At 33.6% G+C, this 22,331-nt stretch overlaps 1 protein-coding gene across 1 annotated transcript; it reads right to left on the reverse strand.

The window, feature by feature from the left end:
• Positions 1 to 916: 916 nt before the first annotated feature.
• Positions 917 to 21,078, reverse strand: LOC127857273 (uncharacterized). Its single transcript, XM_052393688.1, has 13 exons — positions 21,074 to 21,078; positions 20,362 to 20,566; positions 18,598 to 18,735; positions 17,232 to 17,402; positions 14,177 to 14,338; positions 12,598 to 12,649; positions 9,831 to 9,955; positions 9,270 to 9,346; positions 7,066 to 7,201; positions 3,897 to 4,004; positions 2,656 to 2,778; positions 1,721 to 2,056; positions 917 to 1,066 (listed from the first exon to the last, which is right to left on the reverse strand). The coding sequence occupies exons 1-13, from the start codon at positions 21,076 to 21,078 to the stop codon at positions 917 to 919; spliced, it is 1,788 nt and encodes a 595-aa protein (XP_052249648.1).
• Between the last annotated feature and the right edge of the window lie 1,253 nt (positions 21,079 to 22,331).

A 22,331-nucleotide genomic window follows, 5' to 3' on the forward strand; every position in this document is an offset into this window, starting at 1 on the left:
ATGCCAACTTTACTTCGAAGAGAATGTTTTCATTTAGTTAAACATATAGTACAAATGGTGTTGTTTATAAACACATCGAACATGCAACATTAATCATGTTACTATCTTCAATATTGCAAATGTTAAAGTTGGGGCAAACAAACAAAAAAACAACAGACAGGGCACAAACAATATGTCCCCCACAATAGTAGTGGGGGACATAATAAAAATTCAAATTACAACAATCGATAGCAAAAACACGACAACTCAATAGATGAAGTAATATAATTTATGAACCAGTATTATTTAGGATCGTTTTTCTCATACAAGGCTTTTGTCATACATTAACATTCACTGGTCAGTAGAAATTAAACTTAGTAACATAAAACTATTTAACTAAATGAAAACATTTTCTTCGAAGTACAGTTGGTGCGGTACAATAATGCTAGTGTAAAACACTACTAACAATTGAATTAGTATTTTGTTTCTACAAAAACCGATACTTTATTAAGTATACGCTGTTTGTGATAAAATAAAAACACCCATTGAAAGCGTTTTTAGTTTGTTCTTTGCTATTTACTTTGATCGTTGTACAACTCTTACTTCTTTTTGTTCTTAACGGGAAATACCTCATTACGTGATTTTAAAGTAAATACAGTGTCTTCTTAAAAAATGACTCATTGATTGTAAATAAGCTAAATGTTCTACGTAAGTGCACTTTATATATATTGTCGCAGTTGATTATTCATCATAATAAAGACAACCTATTCCGCAAATAATACCAAAACAAAACATTCAATCGATCAGCGCCCCTGTGTGTGTCATGAAGACAGATATCAAATACAGATGTTCAGACACAATTCTGGATATAAATCAATTGAATAATATATGTTAATTGTATCTCGATTTTATTTTTTTAAGAAAGTGTTGCTGCGTTCTAAATTTTCGATTCATCCTTACTGGTGCCCGTTAACTCCACGCTTTGGTTTGACGGATGCCTGGAACATTGGCAGTGTTCTAATTGAATGTTGGGTACCGTCTCTCCTTTTGTTAACATTTTTCCTCGCACCTTGTTGCGGTTATGAATCTGCAATGATATAAATGTAGTATTTTAAAAAAAGTATCACGTAGACATTTTACAAAATAAAAATGTACCATTCACAACTTAAGTTGATAGGTAGGTTTTATTGTCTGTTGTTATTTTTCTACATGAATTTTGAAAATAAAATACCACGTAATATTGAATTTTTAATACCACCTATGCGTCGATTGAACAAATATATGTTTGCAAAAAAAGGATAAACTAATTTAATTTATCTAATTTTCACCACATATTAATATGACTAATACCGTTTTCCATTTTAACCAGGATGTCGATAAATGGTGTGTTTCGATTTAAGCTAGCTAATTAAATATATGTCATAATTAGATATAGTTGTTAAGACATCACAACTCAAAGATATTTTTTGAGTCCATATTCCTTTTTTGCCGATAAATGTGCAATTAATTTTAACGAACCTTCATCAAAGCCATATAAGACCAATAATTGCAAATCAAATCATAAGTAATATAACTAGAGGGAACATCATTGAAATGCTCATATACATTTAATCTCAGTCGTTGACTCTGGAATCGATGGAAATACTCCGAAATTGTTTTTTTCTTATAAAGTATTTTGATTTTTACCATTTATATATTAAATGAGTTGCCAAACGAATACATAACAACACAGCATTCAAACCTTCGGCGCAAATATAATACAAGCGCAGGACGTGGTGCTGAACACCAGCAAGATTGTCTCCAAGACGTAGGCCGGGTTGATCTGGTCTGTAGACAGGGTATGCAAAAGGGGCACACCGACCAGGCAGACGACGACGACGCTGTAGATGCACGCGCCAATGTTCCTCGAGTCGTTCAGCTCCTGAACTGTCACGTTGCGCGTTTCCCAGGCAAGGAACGTGCCGAAGGCGAGAAGCAACCCTTTGTATACGTACATCGTTATGAACCAGTACACCTGCTTGTCATTGTGACAGTACACAATCACCTCGGAATCAATCATGTCGTAATCCAGTGTATCCTGAAAAGAGCGATATAGTGTCGAAATTGACCATAATGTTATGTTTATGTTTGAAACTAAAGAAAATAAAAGTAAACACACACATAAACATGTTTGTTTTAGTTTTCGGACGTTTCATTATAAATAATGAATAACATTGTGCATGTATTAGCTATGTTATTGACACAAAGAGAAAATCAAAGCATACAACTCACACATCCATTTTGCGTCTTTTCCACAAGTCGGTGTTTCGTTGACAGTGCATTAAGATACATTCTAATCGACATACAAATGAAAATTATCTATTAATTATTTTCATGCATATGTCGTGGTTTTCCAAAGGACGTGTATTCTTTAAAACGCCATACAATAAATTTTTGGCTTAAAGCAACACGCGTATCAAAAAGAAATCTTAAATAGCAATAACAGCAACCAAAACTGAAACTTAATGTATATGACGCAAATACGGGAAAATTTGTTTGCACTCAAAGATAAGATAATGATTAATATAATATCAGATGTTTTATTTATGTCATAAATTAAAGAAAAAAAAATATTAGATTGTTAAATCGTATTATCTGTATAGAAACACGCATAAGATACGCCAGACATTTCTTTACCATAGTCATTTTAATCCGCTTTTCGCTGTCGAATGGGAACACCGCTGTCCAGGGAATAAGAATAATGAAGTCGATGATTAAAAGGACTCCAATCACGATGAAAAGGTGATGGTCTTTGATAGGCTATAATATAAAAAGTGGAAATAACCTATGACGCCTTTTAAGTTATACACTTGTGAGGAGAACGCAATCTACCGCAAATTATTAGATCCACGTTGTATTTTTTTCAAAGAGAAAGTGTCACTGATATTTAAATGAAAGTCTATTAAAGGTCCATGGTTTGTATAACAAGTGGTTTTTCATTATGTTTCTGTCAAATTTTGTATGACATGTAAAGTAAAACAGGCCGAAACTACACAACATTTATATTTAACATTAAATTAATATAATTGATAATTGTCAAGATAGGTCTGCATATTCGCTACCTACACACAAACGTTATGCGTTATTCGTCCATTACAACTAAACAAACAAAGCAGAGAACAAGTTCCCTTGTTCAATTTGCAGTGCCCTCGACCATGACTCAACTGGCCACAAAAGAACTTCGAAACTAAGTCGGCATGTAAACTACCAACACTTAGAATTTCAGTAAAGATATTAGATAACAACTCGACTGGAGCTACTTAGAAAAATAAAACATATGTTATATTTTACGAAGTAATGACCTCGATGTTGTCCTTCAAGTCTCCGATGGAATCTCATGCTAGTATTTAATGTCAGCTATCTATATACAATATAAGAGCATAATTTCTCAATGTTAGCTCAAGTCATTTAGCAGGTATCATGTTTTATATTCATGTTTTGGTGCCCTCAATTTAAAAGAAACAATTAGCTTTATTTTAAGTAACAATCAAATTGACCTTTACCATACCCTTTGCTAAAAATATTAATCTAATGTAGGTCTCAATTGTAGCTTGCATAATTCAAGTGCAACATTTTCATCAAAGTCTTTTAGCGGAAAAGACATTTTTGTAACAGCGGCGTCGACCTGATTCGACGCATCCATTATACATTTTAAACTAAATGTCCATGTATGCGTGTTGCTATGTGTCCATGCATGAATGTTGCTATATCCACAGTTTCACCAATATTGTATACATAAGCAATTGACCGAATACTACAACGAACGCCCACCTAAATACCCCAGTCGTATTATCTGGATTGTCGAATGTTGAAATTTTGGTAAATCAGCATATATGGTAAAGTGTGCGAAAACAATTGCTGGTATAGAAGTTTCTTACCTTTTTGTTCAGCGGTGTTTTCTTGAATATAATATACACTCTGTAGGTTTTTGCAAACATCCCGCCGAACATCAATGTGTATCCAATGGCAATAAACCATGTCTTTGCCTGAAAATAACACTAGGTATTTATTTCCGTTTTTTAAGTTCACTGCAGAACCCTCTGAGGTGTTTAGTTTGTTCACAGTTAAAGGGATCTTTTCACGGTTCGGCACATTGACAAAATTGAAAAAAGTTGTTTCAGATTCTCAATTTTTCGGTTTAGTTATGATATTTGTGAGAAAACAGTATTACTGAACATTTGCCATGGTCTAATATAGCCAATATATACATCTTTTTACAATTTAAAAACCTAAAAATTATAAAGCGTTGCAGCGCGAAACGATTGAATAATTTGGAGAGTTCTGTTGTTGTCGTTTAAATTTGTGAAACTACGAAGATTGCTGAAATAACGTATACAATACACATCTTATGTATGCTTGGCAGGATAGCTCAGTTCGCTAATGCGTTTTTACTTCAGGATTCCGGGGTCACTGGTTCGATCCCTGATGCGGGCTACTTTTTTTCTTTTTTAAAATTTTCTTTTTTATCTTTTACTGGAGCTTTAAAATTTAATGTTTACATTTATCAATATAAAGCATTAAATGACAAACTTTAAAACATGCCAAAATCTGTGAAAAGGCCATTTTAACTACGGAAGAGCAAATAAGCTTTTTTGGAAATATTATGATTTTTTGTCGAATCTTAATTATTCTGGATAGGGCTGCTTACGGGTATAAGTGTGTCTATTTTTCTATATAAGAATTTCAAAATAAACTGTTTTGAACTACGTTAATATGTGTCCGTATGATAGATACAGCTTTACACTTTTGTTATGTGTATTTAAATCATGATTTGTAACTTTAAGTTTTTTTCAAAACGCCCAAAAAACACCAATTTGTTCCAAAGTATTGGGTATTGTGACATTCCCGTACATATTTTGAATGTTGCCATAGTTTGGTCTTCAGCGGCTGGAAGAAGTAAACGCTAGTTTGTATGTGTATGCTAGATATAACACGATTTGTTTGACCATTTTCAGTTTGAACATTGCTTGCTTGATAGTTTAATATATTTTTTCTGGGAAACGTATTTTTATTTTCTTATCACTTAAAAGTTTATCTTTTTTTTATCAGAATACATTATACTGATGCTTATAGTATTCGATTCTGGCGAAACGTGTTCACGTGCAAGTTTTTATTTTCATTGTGCATAGTTACATTTGTTTGAGAAGCATGTTCGAGTTGTGAAAAATGTTGTGGCGTAAGGTTTGGCTTGCGCTTAGCCGGTTTCAAACCCCAATGTTGTGGCGTAAGGTTTGGCTTGCGCTTAGCCGGTTTCAAACCCCAATGTTGTGGCGTAAGGTTTGGCTTGCGCTTAGCCGGTTTCAAACCCCAATGTTGTGTATTTACAGCCCAAATGTTTTAATCGCAGTGGGAGTAGTGTATGTGAAGTGAATAGTGGGTGTTTAACGCAACACGAAACTAAATGACATTGCACATTTTAATTCAAACGAACATGATTATGTTTTAGTTAATAAAATAAAAATGTTCTTGGAATATGTTTAATACCTTTTATATAATAAAAAAGGAAATAACATACACTTATTTTTTTGCTGGAAAGACAATACAATTGTGTACGTAACTTAATAATGTGTCATTAACCAAAGATGGGTTAAGGTGTCAAATATGTGGAAAAATTAATTTAGTATATGCTGTTAAGAGATCATTAACATATATTGCATTATTTTACTTATTTGTTTTGCATTGTGTTTCTTTTAAGCCGTCTTTTGTGTCTAGTAAAAATTCTAATTAATGTTTTAACTCTTTGTACAAAACAAAAGACCAATGTCTGTTCCTGTAAGTGTACTTTTACAGTAAGGTTCTTAAAGTGCCAAATATCCAGGCAAACACATATGTTCGGTGTCCATTCTCTTCATTTGTTAACGTTTTCGCAGTGCATTTGTCATATTCTGTCGGTGTTATTGACTAACATTTATAACTTTATTTGTTTGTATTTAGTATGCTCCGCGTCTACGGAAAATCGACATTGTAATCAGTTAATTACAATACATGAACGCATTTCTGTGTCAAATAATTTTCCTTATTGTCACGTAATTACACATTGTTCCTTGATAATACACAGTAACAACTAAAGTTCATTTCTGTTTTCATCGAGATTTATTTCTGTTGAATATTTTCTAACACAACGCTTGCAAAAGTTCATGAAATACAATTTTACAGCGCGGCGGCCTATTGGCCGCCACGTCAAGAAAGCGTGACTACTCTACTCGATTGTCAAACTAGCCCTTATCCGTTAAAATAACTCCGCTTTTATACCAATTTCGTTACGTACTCGCCTAATTCGTGACCCACGCCTGTCATCAAGTAATGGGCGTCAAACGTGTGCATACCGGACTTTTACGTCTCTGTACTCGCGGGTCTCCATTTAATTTGACATCTCCAATTTGTATTGCTTAATGTACCTACTAATTGTTTATATGCATTTTGCGAGTCACGATTCTTATATTTTTCTGTTCGTTACATATTACTGAAATATACCTATTATCTTTTCATAAAATAAACTCATAATAATAAAATAATATACCCATTATAACCCGTTACATTACATTATTGTACGGCCATATATTCGCGGATATATAAAAACCTTTCGACTAAATAACACGTTTTAAAAATCGTATATGTTTAAACATGGAATTTCAGTGTTCAATATAGGTACTAAAATATTTTACCATCCACGTATACTATTTTCTACGTTTTATTACTTTATCCGTCGACCTTGTTTACTTTTAAAACACATTTACACACCATTTCTGTTGTTTCTTACTATACACATCTGTAGTTTCGTTACATTGACAGTTCGAGGGCGATGATCCCAAGTTTTGATCATTTTATGTTTTCAGTCAATGTTCTGTTCTAAAAGAAGTGGATGTGAACACTTTTATAACCATTTTATAACCACTGACTATGGATATCAAGATTAACTTACTTAACATGCATACCACTTTTTTGTCCACTTACTTCATAAATCAACATGTCTTACCTACTTACCTACTATACATACGTAACCTTTCAAGGATCACTTAGTATAAATATCGGTATAGTCAAACTTACCACACATATAGACCCTTTCCTTCCCTCCTCGTACAAGTGCAGGTATTCCACTGTACTCACGTATACGACAATATACATGCACAGGCAACCAATCAAGATGACGTTGTTCACATTGGGTGAAGACATTCGTATTGTCCTATCAAAGCAAGTGCAGACTCTTTTATGATGATTTATTGTGATTATTCCAGTAAAACACGATATATTGTGAGGAATAATACAACTTTTGCAATTAAGCATCTGTACAAAATAAAATAGTCGCATTTATATTTCTACTTACGATAAAGTTAACCATATTACTGTAATCATGATTTGTGTTTCCAATATTCTTTCCAAATAATTATTACATTTTTTATCCAACATATGTGTGCGTTCAACAATGCAAAATAAATATTCAAAATAATAATAATAAAAAAAACACAACACATGAGTTAACACCAATAATGTATCAATTTCAAAAATTCAACAACATGTTGTTGGAAATTAATAAATTAATAAACGGACAAAACTCAACCTCTCCACCGAATGCTTAACTTCTAAATCATGATTTATTTTGTAGCGTATTCATATTATTTATTTACCATTTGTTTCGAAAAATGATATTGAAAGCCAGGAATCCTAGGCATATCAAGCAACCAAAGCTGTTGAAGGTCGTCATAGAAACAGCTAGTGGGACGTTAGGTTGTGTCAGGTGTTCGTTAACGATGAAGCCGTCCTTAGGTACTTTTCCATCTGCGTGAATACTAAACACTACATTTAAGCATTTCTCCTTCTCTATTTTGTTAAATTGCATGTATTGCTTTGTTTGGATTCACATCGATGCCGTTTAAAACTGATTTTATTTACATATATTTATATATCTTATACGTGTGTTTCTATAATTTACATTACAAGCAAGTGAGTTTAGTTTTTTCATACGTGTATCACGATACTAATGTTAGTGCGTATACGTGTACATTTACATTAAACTACGTGTTAACCCTTAAAGCGCTGGAGCTGAATTTTAAAGGCCTTTGCAAACAGTTTGGATCCAGATGAGACGCCACAGAACGTGGCGTCTCATCTGGATCCAAACTGTTTGCTATTCTGATAGTATTCTTTGAAAAAAAAATCGAAGAAAATGCTAATTTTAGAAATTCAACAGACGACATTTAAGCAGACGACAAATTTCCCAGCATGCAAAGGGTTAAGTAAGTTGTAGTACATTTCCATAAAGCATGACAATGTTCAGATAACTAAAATAATAAGTTGAAATACCAGGCCATATCGAGGAAGGCTCGATATTCCATGTTAAGGTGTCGGATATCTGGTCATATGTCACTATGGTATTCTCATCGCTCTCTTGAAATAGAAAACACGGTATAATAAAATGTGTCTTGTTCTGAGAAAACTAGGCGGAAAGTGTCGTCCCTGATAAGCCTGTGCGGACTGCACAGGCTAATCTGGGAAGACACTTTACGCACAGGCATTATGCCCTGCTTTCTCAGAACGCGACACAAATAATGATTTGATCCTTATTTCTAGTACAATAAATCCTTTTCCTTAAATATGCTTTAGTAAAACCCTTTTAAAAACCAAGCATTTGCATTGACAATCCATAGCAGACACCATATTTCTCCCATTAATGAACATTACAATTATTATGTGTTTACAATTAATTGAAAGACATATATTATTTGAAGTATTATTCGTTTAACCCCCACTTTTGATCATTTTTAATATAGCCCTGTGTATTTTGGTCATGATTCCGAGTGGTATTCTATACATACACAGAAGGGAATAGTGTAGTAAATCAACAATAAGTTAACTGTCAGAAATTGTTTTGGTATACATATTTTTAGGCTTAACCCATATATGCCTGGTAGACTCTCCCATCCTTTTAAATTAGATAAATTTAATTCAAAAATTAGGGATGACTAGTATACTTATTTCCATATTTAGAATATTTCTTACAGAAATTCCTTTAAGCAAACAGCGCAGACCCAGATGAGACGCCGCATCATCTGGGTCTGCGATGTTTGCCAAGGCCTTTTTTTCTAGACGCTAGACATAAATGGGTAAATACCCTGTATGAAATCTCTGTGGATCGGAAGGACATTCATTTTACGGGGCATTTAGCCTTTGTTCCAATCTGCTTCTGTCTTCTATTGTTTGCAAATGTGCACCGTATATAATTTCAAATATATATATATTATATATTATAATACTTAGTCTCACCGTTAATGATTCTCTGCAGGTAAGTCAAGCCGATGCGGTTGTGTTTGTCGTCAAATGAGAGTGGACCCTGGAATGCGAAATACAATTAAGAATTATACATGTTTAAGGTAATATCAGTATATATTAACCGTGCTCTGTGAAAAATGTGTTTAATGCGTGTGCGTAAAGTGCCGGCTCAGATTAGCATCAGGGACGACACTTTTCGCTTTGATGGTATTGTTCTGTTAACGGAAAGTCTCTTCTTAGCAAAAATCCAGTGTAGGCGGAAAGAGTCGTCCCTGATTAGCCTGTGTGGAATTCCGGTAACGAAAATACTATAAAAGCGGAAAGTATCGTCCCTGATGCTTATCTGGGACGGCACTTTACGCACATGCATTAAACACATTTTTCACAGAGCACGGCCCATATGTTTACATTCAACCATCTAGAACGCTCTTATTTGTCAAATTCTTCAGTACCAAGATGACGGCGGGGTAACATGTTAGCCAATACGGCGGCTAATTTATCGATTCTGGGATTGTCTATTAAGAGTGGTATCATTGTTTGCTTACCGATATGCCTTGGAAAGACGCATCCTTTGTCCCTTTCTTAATAGCTTCGAGGAAAATTGGACTGTTGGTGTAGTTGTGCAAACTCAGCCCCTTATGGCGCAGATATTTGATACTATTGTTAAGACCTGTTATAAATATGTGACCGTTTCTGAGAAACTGGGCATAATTCATGTGCGTAAAGTGTCGTCCCAGATAAGCCTGTGCAGTCCGCACAGGCTAATCAGGGACGACACTTTCCGTTTTATGACATTTGCGATTAAATAAAGTCTCTTCTTATCCAAAATCCGATTTAGACGGAAAGTGTCGTCCCTGATTAGCCTGTGAGAACTGCACAGGCTAATCTTGGATGATACTTTACGCACATACATTAAGTCCCGTTTTCTCATAACCGTCTCGTATACTAAGATTAAGCAGAGGGAATATGTATTACTAAAATATATATTTTTGTCAAAGCAGCACAACGGTTTCATATCCAAACTTTAAGATTGCATTTTCAATGCCTATTGAATACTGCAATCAACTGTGGTGGTGGAAAAATAATTCCAGTCAAGAAGTACATTTGAACATTATTTTTATCATTTCATTAAATGATTAAAATGGATTGCGTGATAAGTTATAATAAACTATTAAATGCCATTATAGGGAATACATATTCATATGCCAAATGCAAAGTTGTTAAGATACCCTCATGAAATTGTATTCAAGCTAAAGGAGTATATTATGAATTGTTGAATGTACTTATCACATAATTGTTATCATACCTATAGCTAACGTCCACATTGTGTCCATTACCCAGGGTATCTGCTTCAGATAAGGTAATGGATATGAGACATTTGTGGGTATAACCGAAGCAATCGATTCTTTGGCGCTCTAAAAAATATTTATTGACATCCGTAATAATAACCTTTATGTAAATCATCAAAACGGATGCATTTATTCTTACCCAGTAACAGTTCAGCATTTCAGTGAACTGGACGTGAATTATTATATATCCCGAACTTGTGGTCCGTGTTTAATAAAACTATAATGTCCGACTTATGTGCGATAGCAGCCATCTTGACAAATAAATAGAATGTACTCGTACAAACTGGGCATACTCGCACCGGAATCGCCTATCGGCTTGTCAAACATGTAATGTTAGCCGTGTGCACTTATACATAAATCATGGCATGGATGCAAACATAAACAGCCATATTGTGTTCGTGATAAAAATGTTATTAATTACACCATTATTCAATAGACTTTCAATTATATATATATATATATATATAACTTTGATATATCACAAAATGGGTCGGTAAATTAAGCTGCTACAATACTCGGCCAGCAAGTGAAAGTTAAATAAATACGTTCCATCTCTAATAATTTGCTTTGTACTCGTCTCACCGTGAGGTATATAAGGTTACTGTTTTTAATTAATAATAATATGATATATTTTGCTTACACAAAGTTATGGAATAAAGAAAAAACACAACGCTTATGTATCAGAACGATTTCATACAATGATTCATTTGAGGTACGTCGACAATAGCACTCATTTGAAACAGACATATTTAAAAATTAATCAATAACATCGTGTCCAGCCTGAATATTAAATACATCCAAACATTACGGAATTCAAAATCATCCGAATAAAGTACAAGGAATCGGTCTTTAAACATCGTTTGACACATTTTCTACTGTACGTACATGCTTATTAAAATAAATACATGTATTGATTTTATTTACGAAGAGTGATAATGTGCTCTTCGAATGAAAAAATGAACATTATTACGCTTGGCCAGCAATCTAAAAGCATTCCAATGTGTATAGCTTAAAGAAACAGAAAGTGGTTTATTTCGGTAATATATTATATAGTTACGTGGGCATAGCACGAAATACGGAATCATAATTAAATTTGAATATATCGTGAAAACGCTTTTGAAACCTTGATCAATCTCAAACGGAAATTCATACACCCACACACTGATTGTTTCGATTCGACAACTATCACCAATAAAGACGTTGGACCCCTTTATCTAAGTATTTTGGTTTTGTGTAGTGACATACCGTTTGGGATTGTTGCCATAACATCGCTTCATGGTCGAAGGATACGCAATATATAAAAACAATAAAGTAGTGCAGTCAAACTGTTCCCAAAACGGATTGACTTTCTACTTGAAGTATATCACCATGATTGTTATCGCGACACACCGCAACGCGGTGAACTGAAACATATTTAACCCATTAATGCTTAGTGGACTCTTCCATCCTTCAACATTGGATCAATTTATTTCCAAAATAAGGAATTTCTAGTATACTTATTTCTATATTCAGAATATTTCTATCAAAAATTCCTTTAAGCAAACAGCGCAGACCCTGATGAGAAGTCGCATCATGCGGCGTCTCATCTGGGCCTACGCTGTTTTCCAAGGCTTTTTTTCAGACGTTAGGCTTTAACGGATTAAACATATTTAAGCATTATAAACTTCTAATTGTATGTAAACAAGAAAAACGTATTTGCTACAGAGTTTTGTTTGTACATAAGGTTTGCGACTGGACTATTCGTTTACTTATATAGCGCTCCATTGGTGCTACTTACAATGCTAGCAACAGTAGCTTATCTGACGTAGCGCTCCATTGGCTCTACTTACAATGCCAGTTATAGTAGGCTTATCTGAAGTAATTGCTTTTTGGTAAAGCAAAACAAGAGTTCCGTCTATGGCGGCTAAAATCTCTTCTTTCGTACAGTGTTTGGAGGCCTGTATCCACCCTTCGTACAAAATACCTCCAGTTATGATCCAAACGAAGCTTTTCCCATACACGCCTTGCCGATACGCCTGCGTATATATATTTATATTATTATAGATTTACACATGTATCTTAAATGAAATCCATCAATAAAAAAAACACAAGTTGAGATCGGAAATAAAACGTTTAATGACCTATCAAATTGTCACGTAAAGCATATGCAAGCATGCTGTAACGGATATTATGTTATCTTACTGTTAAATGATTTTATAGAACAAAATAGCACATATAAAAAACATAATGTTTTCTCCACAGATATTTTTAGATAACGTATATCCTACAGATATTTTAGAACATGTACATACGGACTACATTGTTTGTCATTTCACCCCTGTTTAAAGGTCACATGCACTTAAGACTAGTAGACAATTTCACCACAGGTGGAAGTAACGTACCCAGGATAGTACTGTTTTTTATTTTTATATATTTATTCAAATAAATATATAAAATCATGTTTAATGAGGAAAAAAATTGACAAAGAGCCATGTAAAAAAATCCCAACCCTCTGATATTGGAATCATAACAAGGTCATTAACTGGAATTTATCATAGACCTGTCTTCGCGGGCCATATACCAAAATAATTAGTACACATACTAGAAACCAAAAGAATCAATCATCAGAGTGCAGTTTCCTTGCCTCTTGAATAATGCGCTAATCAACAACAAAACACAATCTAAAGTAATCTTTAACAATATCTACTACGTGATGTATACGGCATAAACAGAGAATCAGCCAACCAACAATGAGCACATGCGAAGGCGGAGTTATATTAACATACCAAAAAATGGTCAGGTAGCTCATAGTATAAATCTTCATATTTTGTTAGAAAAGACACACTCTGCGCATAGATTTAGATGGATACTTAACTCATGTATGCATAGAGTCTAGAAAAAAGGCTTTGGCAAACAGCGTTGATCCAGATGAGACGCCGCATTATGCGGCGTCTCATCAGGGTCTTCGCTGTTGCTTAAAGGAAATTCTGTAAAAAAAATATTCTAAATAAAGAAATAAATATACTAAACATCGCTAATTTTGGAAATAAATTGATCCAATTTAGAAGGATGGGAGAGTCCACTAGGCATAAATGGGTTAAGAATAGTTACTTTTGTGAGCAGGACGTGGACGGACTGATAGCGTGTCCAGTCATTCGGTCTTTTACGGAATAGGACTGTTGTCATCTTACTTAATAACGGATGAATGTATGAATTTACAATTGTTGTATATTTGGAGAAATGAACTAGACGTAAAGAAATTGGAACGATTATGAATTAGACGTGAATTCATGTTTGACTTTGTTGTTGTATATTTCATTATACAGATGAATTGACAATAAAAGAAAGGGACCTACTTGTCTTCGTAATAACCTGCAGTCACTCAGTTAATACTGTCCATTACAGTAAATTGCGCATGACGTTGTTCATCAAACAACTATGCGACATAATCACATACGATTGTCAAAAAAGTGAAGCTCAAAATGATGAAAAAATGAAAAAAATGACATCATATACGGTGGAATACATGTAATAATTAAATCTTTTAAAAGTCATACGTTTACCTCGCAGAACACAGATGGTGCTTCATCTTGTGTCATAGCTGCAAATATGATTCTAACTCCGTGCACCTGAAACATAAAGCCGTTTTTGTAAAGAAAGAGAGCCAGCCTGCCAGCCAGCCAGCCCTCCAGCCAGCCAGCCAGCAAGCCAGAAAGCCAGACAACCTGACAGCCAGATAGCAAGCCAGACATACAGCCGGACATACACACAGACAGACAGACAGTGACACACAAACACAGAAAGAGAGAGAAAGAGATTGGCTTAAAGCTGGAAAAGTGTTAAACGTCCCAAAACACGAGATTACATTTATACTCAACTGCATTAGGGTAACACATGTTATGTGTTAACAAATTTATTAAATAAAACATTTCATATAAAAAAAATAATAATAAAACATTTTTTTTATTATAAAACATTAATAGACAATTTTACCTTTTAAGACTACAATTATATATGTTTACACTATTTTGCCTGAAGCGGAATCTTTCTTTAAACCCATTTATGCCTAGCGTCTAGAAAAAAAGCCTTGACAATCATCGTAGACCCAGATGAGACGCCGCACGATGCGGCGTCTCATCAGGGTCTGCGCTGTTTGCTCAAAGGAATTTCTGTGAAAAATAATCTAAACATATAAATAAGTATACTAGATATCCCTAATTTTGGAAATAAATTGATCCAATTTAGAAGGATGGGAGAGTCCACTAAGCATAAATGGGTTAAGTCATAGCATTTTAGATACACGAGCAAAATTAGAGTTTATGTTTTAAACACACACACACGCATATGTTGCTCTGAGTACCGATGTATATTCTTCTTTACAATAAAAAGCAATTTTATAATATATTGCCCATTCGGCAATACCCATTGTACATATTATCAATAGTTCTGATATTCATTTTAACATGTTATATGCTTTAAAGAGTGCAATTAAAATAAGGAGGTTGCCCATGCCATAAACACATTTCTTTTGTTATTTTCTTTATGTGCACACGTGTTTTTCCATACCTTAACATCGATGTCTTTCCAATGGAATTCCCACCATCCTCCCGACACCATACATTAAATGGGAAACAAAGGGATATTGGATCATACCTTAAATTTAGATATAATTTCAGGGACCTCTGCCAGACTATTATAAACTCCCGACCATGCAATTGTCATGTTGTTCAAAACAAGTTGGTCTTCAAATTGCTTCATTTGCTGAAACGTAAAGTGCGATTGTGTCAAAAATATTGTATTTTGTCATTATTCAAATCAATTGGTACATTTATGTTTTCTAGCGTTTTACGTATGGTATGTTACCTTTGAGTCTGTTTTTTTTTATTAGCATATTAATGTTTACCTTTTCAATAAATATAAATTAACGATGCTATGTTGATAGCATGTAATAATAATAAAACTTAATATTATTATTATTTTTTTTATATTATTATTATTATATCTTGCATAATAATATAATTATATAGTAAGAATTAAACTAAAAACATTAAAATATATAGTTCTCTTTAGCAACAACTATAACCTTGAAAGCATGTGTAATATTTTGACGAGAGAACGTTTTCGTTAATACTAGTTGCGTTTATCCTCTTAACAAGATGGGGCTTTTAACTTTGCAATGCTTAAAATCTAAGCATCTCCGTATCAACCAGTTCACCAATAGTACCGAAAGGTCATGACACATTTATTACAACAGTATCTTTTTATCATTCTGCAGGATCGCAGACATAGCAATCAGATGTAATGAGTGTAATACCTTTGTAAGTGAATGTTATATACAAGGTCCGTTGTTTTTTAAGTACAGATATGAACTTCACATCGTTTTTAAAGGAAATAATAAAGGAAATTGGTTTTACTACATGAAGTTTCGTGATACAGCTTCAATGGTATACTGTATACCAGTTTAACTGTATAAAAGAATCGACAGATGCGGAAAGAGCCGTCCAAGATTATCCTATGCGGACCGCTCGGATAATCTAAGATATACTTTACGCATGTGCATTTGGAAAATTTTTACCGAGGCGCAGCTTATTTGTACTTGTGTCCTTACATGTTTGAACAACATCTTAATGGATCAACCGTTATTTACAAGTTCAAGCATTTCTTCACATATCATGCGTTAAGTGATAAAGAAAATGACAATAAACAACTTTTTATTAATTTACGTTCTTATACATTATTTCTATGGATTTCTTGTGCGTGCCAACGTATTGAGCATGGCAAGAAGAGTCGCTAATTAAACTATATATATATATATATATATATATATATATATATATATATATATATATATATATATATATATATATATATATATATATATATATATATATCACATGCTATACCCTGTTTCCCATGAATTACAGCCATTACATTTTTTATTACACATGTGTAATACTAGTATAACAATTGTAAACGTTTAAACATTCGGAATTTATTATTTTTTTGCGTAAATATTTATTTTATTTGCTCATTTAAAAGCATGTCAAAAAAAAAAGATCTGACACTCGTTGTCATATCATACCATATTTTATTAAACTCGTCCGAAAAAATTCGTTAGTAAGCTCGCCAAAGGCTCGCTTACTATCAAAATTCCTGAACTCGTTTAATAAAATATGGTATGATATGACAACTCGTGCCAGATATTACTGTTATTAACTTATCATATTTGTATTTAAATGGTATAGTTATATAATTAAATGTTACCGATTGTTACTTATGAGCAGTTGCAATGCTTTATTAAACACAAAACACGAACTTGCCAAACAATGTTATTAACGCCGAAAATACGCGACGTCAACGACGTCGTATTAAAGAAATTATTTCGTTAGTGTGGCATTAAAGTTTTAAATTGCGCATAGTATTTGTTCTATCACCGTCAAAAGAGTTGCAGGTTTGAAACCAGGAGAAAAAAATCTGTAAGAAAATGATAACAAGCAAAAATCGAAAATTTTGTCATTAAGGCAGGTTTTAACATGACGCGATACATAATCTATATACTCAGACTTATACAAAGAAAATACATATAAATGTTATGAACAAATATGTTAAGTATCTTACAGGTAAAGTGATGTCGTTATTTAAAGCAATTGTTCCTGCCCGTTTCCAACCAAAATATTTCATGAGCTTTATTCGTAGCGGATTGAGAACGCTGAAGTCTTGGTTGACTTTGAACAGTGTTGGAAACAGGGCAAAGTTTCTGATGTCCGACGAAAGGGCGATAAAGGAGAGCTGAAATTGAGATCAGTGATTGCATGATAACATTATTTGATCATATTTAAATCACAATCAATATGAAGTATTCAATGAATTTGAATTGTCATTAGTTAAAAAATGTACTGACGTTATATAAAAACATCATATATTACTCCAGTTTAAAACTTATTGCAAATTGATAAACGTAAAATCATGAAATTTGATTTTTCAGTGATTTAATAACAATAAAACACAAAATACAAACAATATCAACAATGCAGTAACCGGTCCTGAAACCAGATTGACTCTGTCCGAATATGGTAAGCTACAACAAAATGAGATAAAATACTTATAATTATAGACTTAAACAATTAAGTCATAACATCTTTGAAATGCCATGGTAACGATTTTTGTTATTTACTTAGCCCTTTTTAAACACAGATATAATTATACAATGTTTCAATGTTTCTGGAAGCAACCATATTTTGAATATTTTTTATTAAATTCCCAACTTTAACAATAAGATATCGATTGATTCGGAACCAATATTTCCTCTTTATCGAAAGCTACATTGTATATTTACGATTGGCGTCATCAATGATGGCACATTTGATTTAAGCCGATGGAATAAATCCGGATCACATGTGATTATGTTATGAAAGATACAAGTCGGATTATAAAAAGAAGCTTAAAAAGGTCAAAAAAAATCCGGCCTCGGAAGATTTACGATGTATTGGAAATCTCAAAATAACTTATCACGATCTAGCGGAACTGCAGTGTAATTGACTTTAGGTCAAAATCAATTCAATCAATTCAATAAAACATAAAATGCGTGATACAAGTAACGTCATGTATGTCACTTCAATTGATCAAAATCACAATTGAGCGCATGATACTTGCTTGCAGACAAATAGAAGTTTGCAAGCAGCTTTTCCGCTGACAGGTAAATAATTTAAATATTTTCACACCCTTGGCTTCGATATTGGCCATGTAGATATATGGAATGAGGATTTAATTTTATTTGAAGCTTATTTAATATATACAGAATTTAATATAAAATTTAATATTAAATATTCATAATTATTAATAAACTCGTTAATCAGTCGTTTTAACGGGCCACATTAGCATTTTACTGATATGTTGCGATTCTTACCACAATCACGTTGTACGCGTAATATGTTGCGATTCTTACCACAATCACGTTGTACGCGTGATATGTTGCAATTCTTACCACAATCACGTTGTACGCGGCGGCAATCTGGCCCGTCACTTCTAGCGATGCTGATTTGATAGGACCTATGATGGCTACTTTAGGCTCTCCCGTTTCCAATAGCTCAAACAAAAGTTTTCCAGCGAGACCGTTGTGAGCCTATACCCAGAAAACAAAATGTACATAGAGCATATATGTTGCTTTTGGTGAATGATCGAACTTTATGATCGAATGTTGATATTTAAATTCAAGAGTTATAGAAATACTATTTTTCAAAAGTGCTATGGCCACAAATATAAATAAACAATGCCTATGATCGAGAGTGCAATAGATATTCGATCATTAAAGGGACTGTCAATCGCGATTGAGGAAAAAAGAAAAGTTCTAAAATACAGTCATTTTTACAATTATTTCTTTATATTGCTTAAAATATCACGACTGGTATATTACATTACCTGAAAAAAGTTGTTAGTTTTCATGTTTTCAGTATATTCGGTAATACATTTGACTGGGAATTTCTACCAGGTAACTACCAGTCAACTATAAATTACGCTAATAGATTGATCATTATCGTCACGTGGTAAACCCAGGAATTCAAATTGTGCATGCGTAGTGAATTGCATATATTGTATATATAAAATGAGCTATCTATCTATCTATCTATCTATCTATCTATCTATCTATCTATCTATCTATCTATCTATCTATCTATCTATCTATCTATCTATCTATCTATCTATCTATCTATCTATCTATCTATCTATCTATCTATCTATCTATCTATCTATCTATCTATCTATCTATCTATCTATCTATCTATCTATCTATCTATCTATCTATCTATCTATCTATCTATCTATCTATCTATCTATCTATCTATCTATCTATCTATCTATCTATCTATCTATCTATCTATCTATCTATCTATCTATCTATCTATCTATCTATCTATCTATCTATCTATCTATCTATCTATCTATCTATCTATCTATCTATCTATCTATCTATCTATCTATCTATCTATCTATCTATCTATCTATCTATCTATCTATCTATCTATCTATCTATCTATCTATCTATCTATCTATCTATCTATCCATCCATCCATCCATCCATCCATCCATCCATCCATCCATCCATCCCATCCATCCATCCATCCATCCATCCATCCATCCATCCATCCATCCATCCTCCATCCCATCCATCCATCCATCCATCCATCCATCCATCCATCCATCCATCCATCCATCCATCCATCCATCCATCCATCCATCCATCCATCCATCCATCCATCCATCCATCCATCCATCCATCCATCCATCCATCCATCCATCCATCCATCCATCCATCCATCCATCCATCCATCCATCCATCCATCCATCCATCCATCCATCCATCCATCCATCCATCCATCCATCTATCTATCTATCTATCTATCTATCTATCTATCTAACTAACTAACTATATATATATATACACATACGTTTGAATTGGTCGATATGTCACAGAAACGTTTGTCATGTGGATTTTGTATGAAAATGGGTTTATTACTAATATACGGCTTCTATATTTTTGCATCCGTGTAACAGTTGCGTCATAAAGGATTTCATGAACATTCTATATTTTCACGTTCATCTTCTTCCACAAATTTTATCCGATATTTGACTTAAAAGTATACAATGCATATACTTGAAGAAAATGACGTTTTAAATGTGTATGCCTTTAATACTATTAAACAAATATAGCCACACTGTGTTTTGCTGCAACCCTTGATAAAGTAATTACCTTAGTATCCCGCATGTGTAACTTCAAGCGAAAGCCTGGCAAAATATCATTTCTTTGTGTAATGTCCTCCGTTACTTGTTGGAACACATCCACGAACAGTTGAATGTGCTCTGAGAAATAATACTCCGAAAACTCCAATAAAACACCCACGTGCAGATCCGTACATTTGTCGCATGTTGGTACGTCAGCACAGAAACCATGGCTGCTTAAACATAACAAAATAACTATCATTGATGTTAAATGCATCATGTTTTAAACTTATTGTCCAACTTAGAGCATATAACAATGCAGTTTCACGAACAATGTCTGTATCAGAAATGATGACCCAATGACTATATAGTGCGTATATTTATGGGGTTTTCAAAGAGTATGTATTGCTTTGCTGAGAATTGATAAGCGCGCACAGGTAAATAAACCGCCAATAATCTTCGCATATTTTTCTTATTAAGTGATGTTAACCAATCACATCAGAGATAACATCCCTGTATTAAAGACATATTTTTACAGCCAATAAGAAGGCCGCATTGAATTCATGTGGTCGCCACTATAGAGCGCTATAAAAGCAACATATTATTTATGCCGATAAACGAAATAAATATGATTCAACATGTTTGCCTCTCCGATTATCGATATATTTCTAAAAACGCTTCAATGATGATTAATCATGTGGGAAATGAGCTGTGATAATAAGACGCAAGCACGAAATAACTACCTCATGGTAACGACTTTTAAATTCGTGGGAACGAGTATGTAAGAATGGTAAAACGAAAATGTAAGCTAACTCATGGTAACGACTTTTATTCTCGTGATAACAAGTATGTAATAAGTGGTAAAACGACAAAGCTAACTCATGGTAACGACTTTTAAATTTGTGAGAACGAAAATGTAAGTAATGGTTAAACAACAATGTAAGCTAACTCATGTTAACGACTTTTATTCTCGTAGGAACGAGTATGTAAGAAGTGGTAAAGCGACAAAGCTGACTCATGGTAACGACTTTTAAATTCGTGGGAACGAGTATGTAAGATGTGGTAAAGCGACAAAACTGACTCCTAGGAACGACTTAGTATGTCGTGAGAATAATATATCCAACACTTACATCTATGATTAAGATAACTAAAATGTAGTAACAACATATTCAACCATTCAGAAGACATGCAGTTTGAAAAGCATTTAAATGCACGACACTGCCCTATTAATATAATACAGATTCGGGATAGTTTTCCTTGTATCAGTTGTTCAACACATACGTTAAGTGACGTATAATTATTCTGATTGTCTAGTTATATCGACTTACCACAACCTACTTGTTTCGTTCAAACGAGTTGTTATGTCATTACAACGAGTCAGTTATCGCGTTTCCACGACTTGATATGTTGTGAAGACGAGTTAGCTATGTCGTTCCCTCGGGGTAGATACATTGACCCCACGATTTAACAATTCGTAAGTACGACATACAAATGCATGCTTCAAACGCATAAAAAACACGTACATGACACATAGACTGGCGTAAAAGATGACCATGATAATGCTCACTTCATAGGCCGAGTAAATTGTAAGTTTTGTGTCACCAATTATCATCATTAGCAACTTGTCAACAATAGGCGATAGATATCACAAGTTCTGTAAAAAAAAGGTACAGGGCAACTCTGCTCCTAAAAGTAGGGGGAAAGGAATAACTTGGCGCACACGAAATATGTAGTGAATATCATTTAACGTCAATCTTTATTGATATAATAATATTAACACTCAGTGCTAACAATCGTTTGTACAGTTGTTTCAACTGTTGTGTACCAACTCCTCAATTTCTATTCGTTTAATTGTGACATTTCTGAAAATGACCGTTTAGACTAAGGGTATGAAATGTATCGTGTTAGTGAGAAGTAGCATGTTTTTGACCTACGCACTTCTATTCAAACTACTCACTCCTATTCAAACTAGAAGCATGACATATTTTAAAATTTATTACG

Source organism: Dreissena polymorpha, chromosome 14, assembly GCF_020536995.1.
Source record: "Dreissena polymorpha isolate Duluth1 chromosome 14, UMN_Dpol_1.0, whole genome shotgun sequence".
NCBI classification, from domain to species: domain Eukaryota; kingdom Metazoa; phylum Mollusca; class Bivalvia; order Myida; family Dreissenidae; genus Dreissena; species Dreissena polymorpha.

Bases quoted from the DNA above. Each gene is read 5' to 3' on its own strand.
- LOC127857273 (XM_052393688.1), bottom strand. The intron at 18,736-20,361 runs GTAATTACTTTA...TTCTGGGTATAG, and splicing joins TACACATGCGGGATACTAAG to GCTCACAACGGTCTCGCTGG. The intron at 4,005-7,065 runs GTAAGTTTGACT...TGTTATTTTCAG, and splicing joins GGAAAGGGTCTATATGTGTG to GCAAAGACATGGTTTATTGC.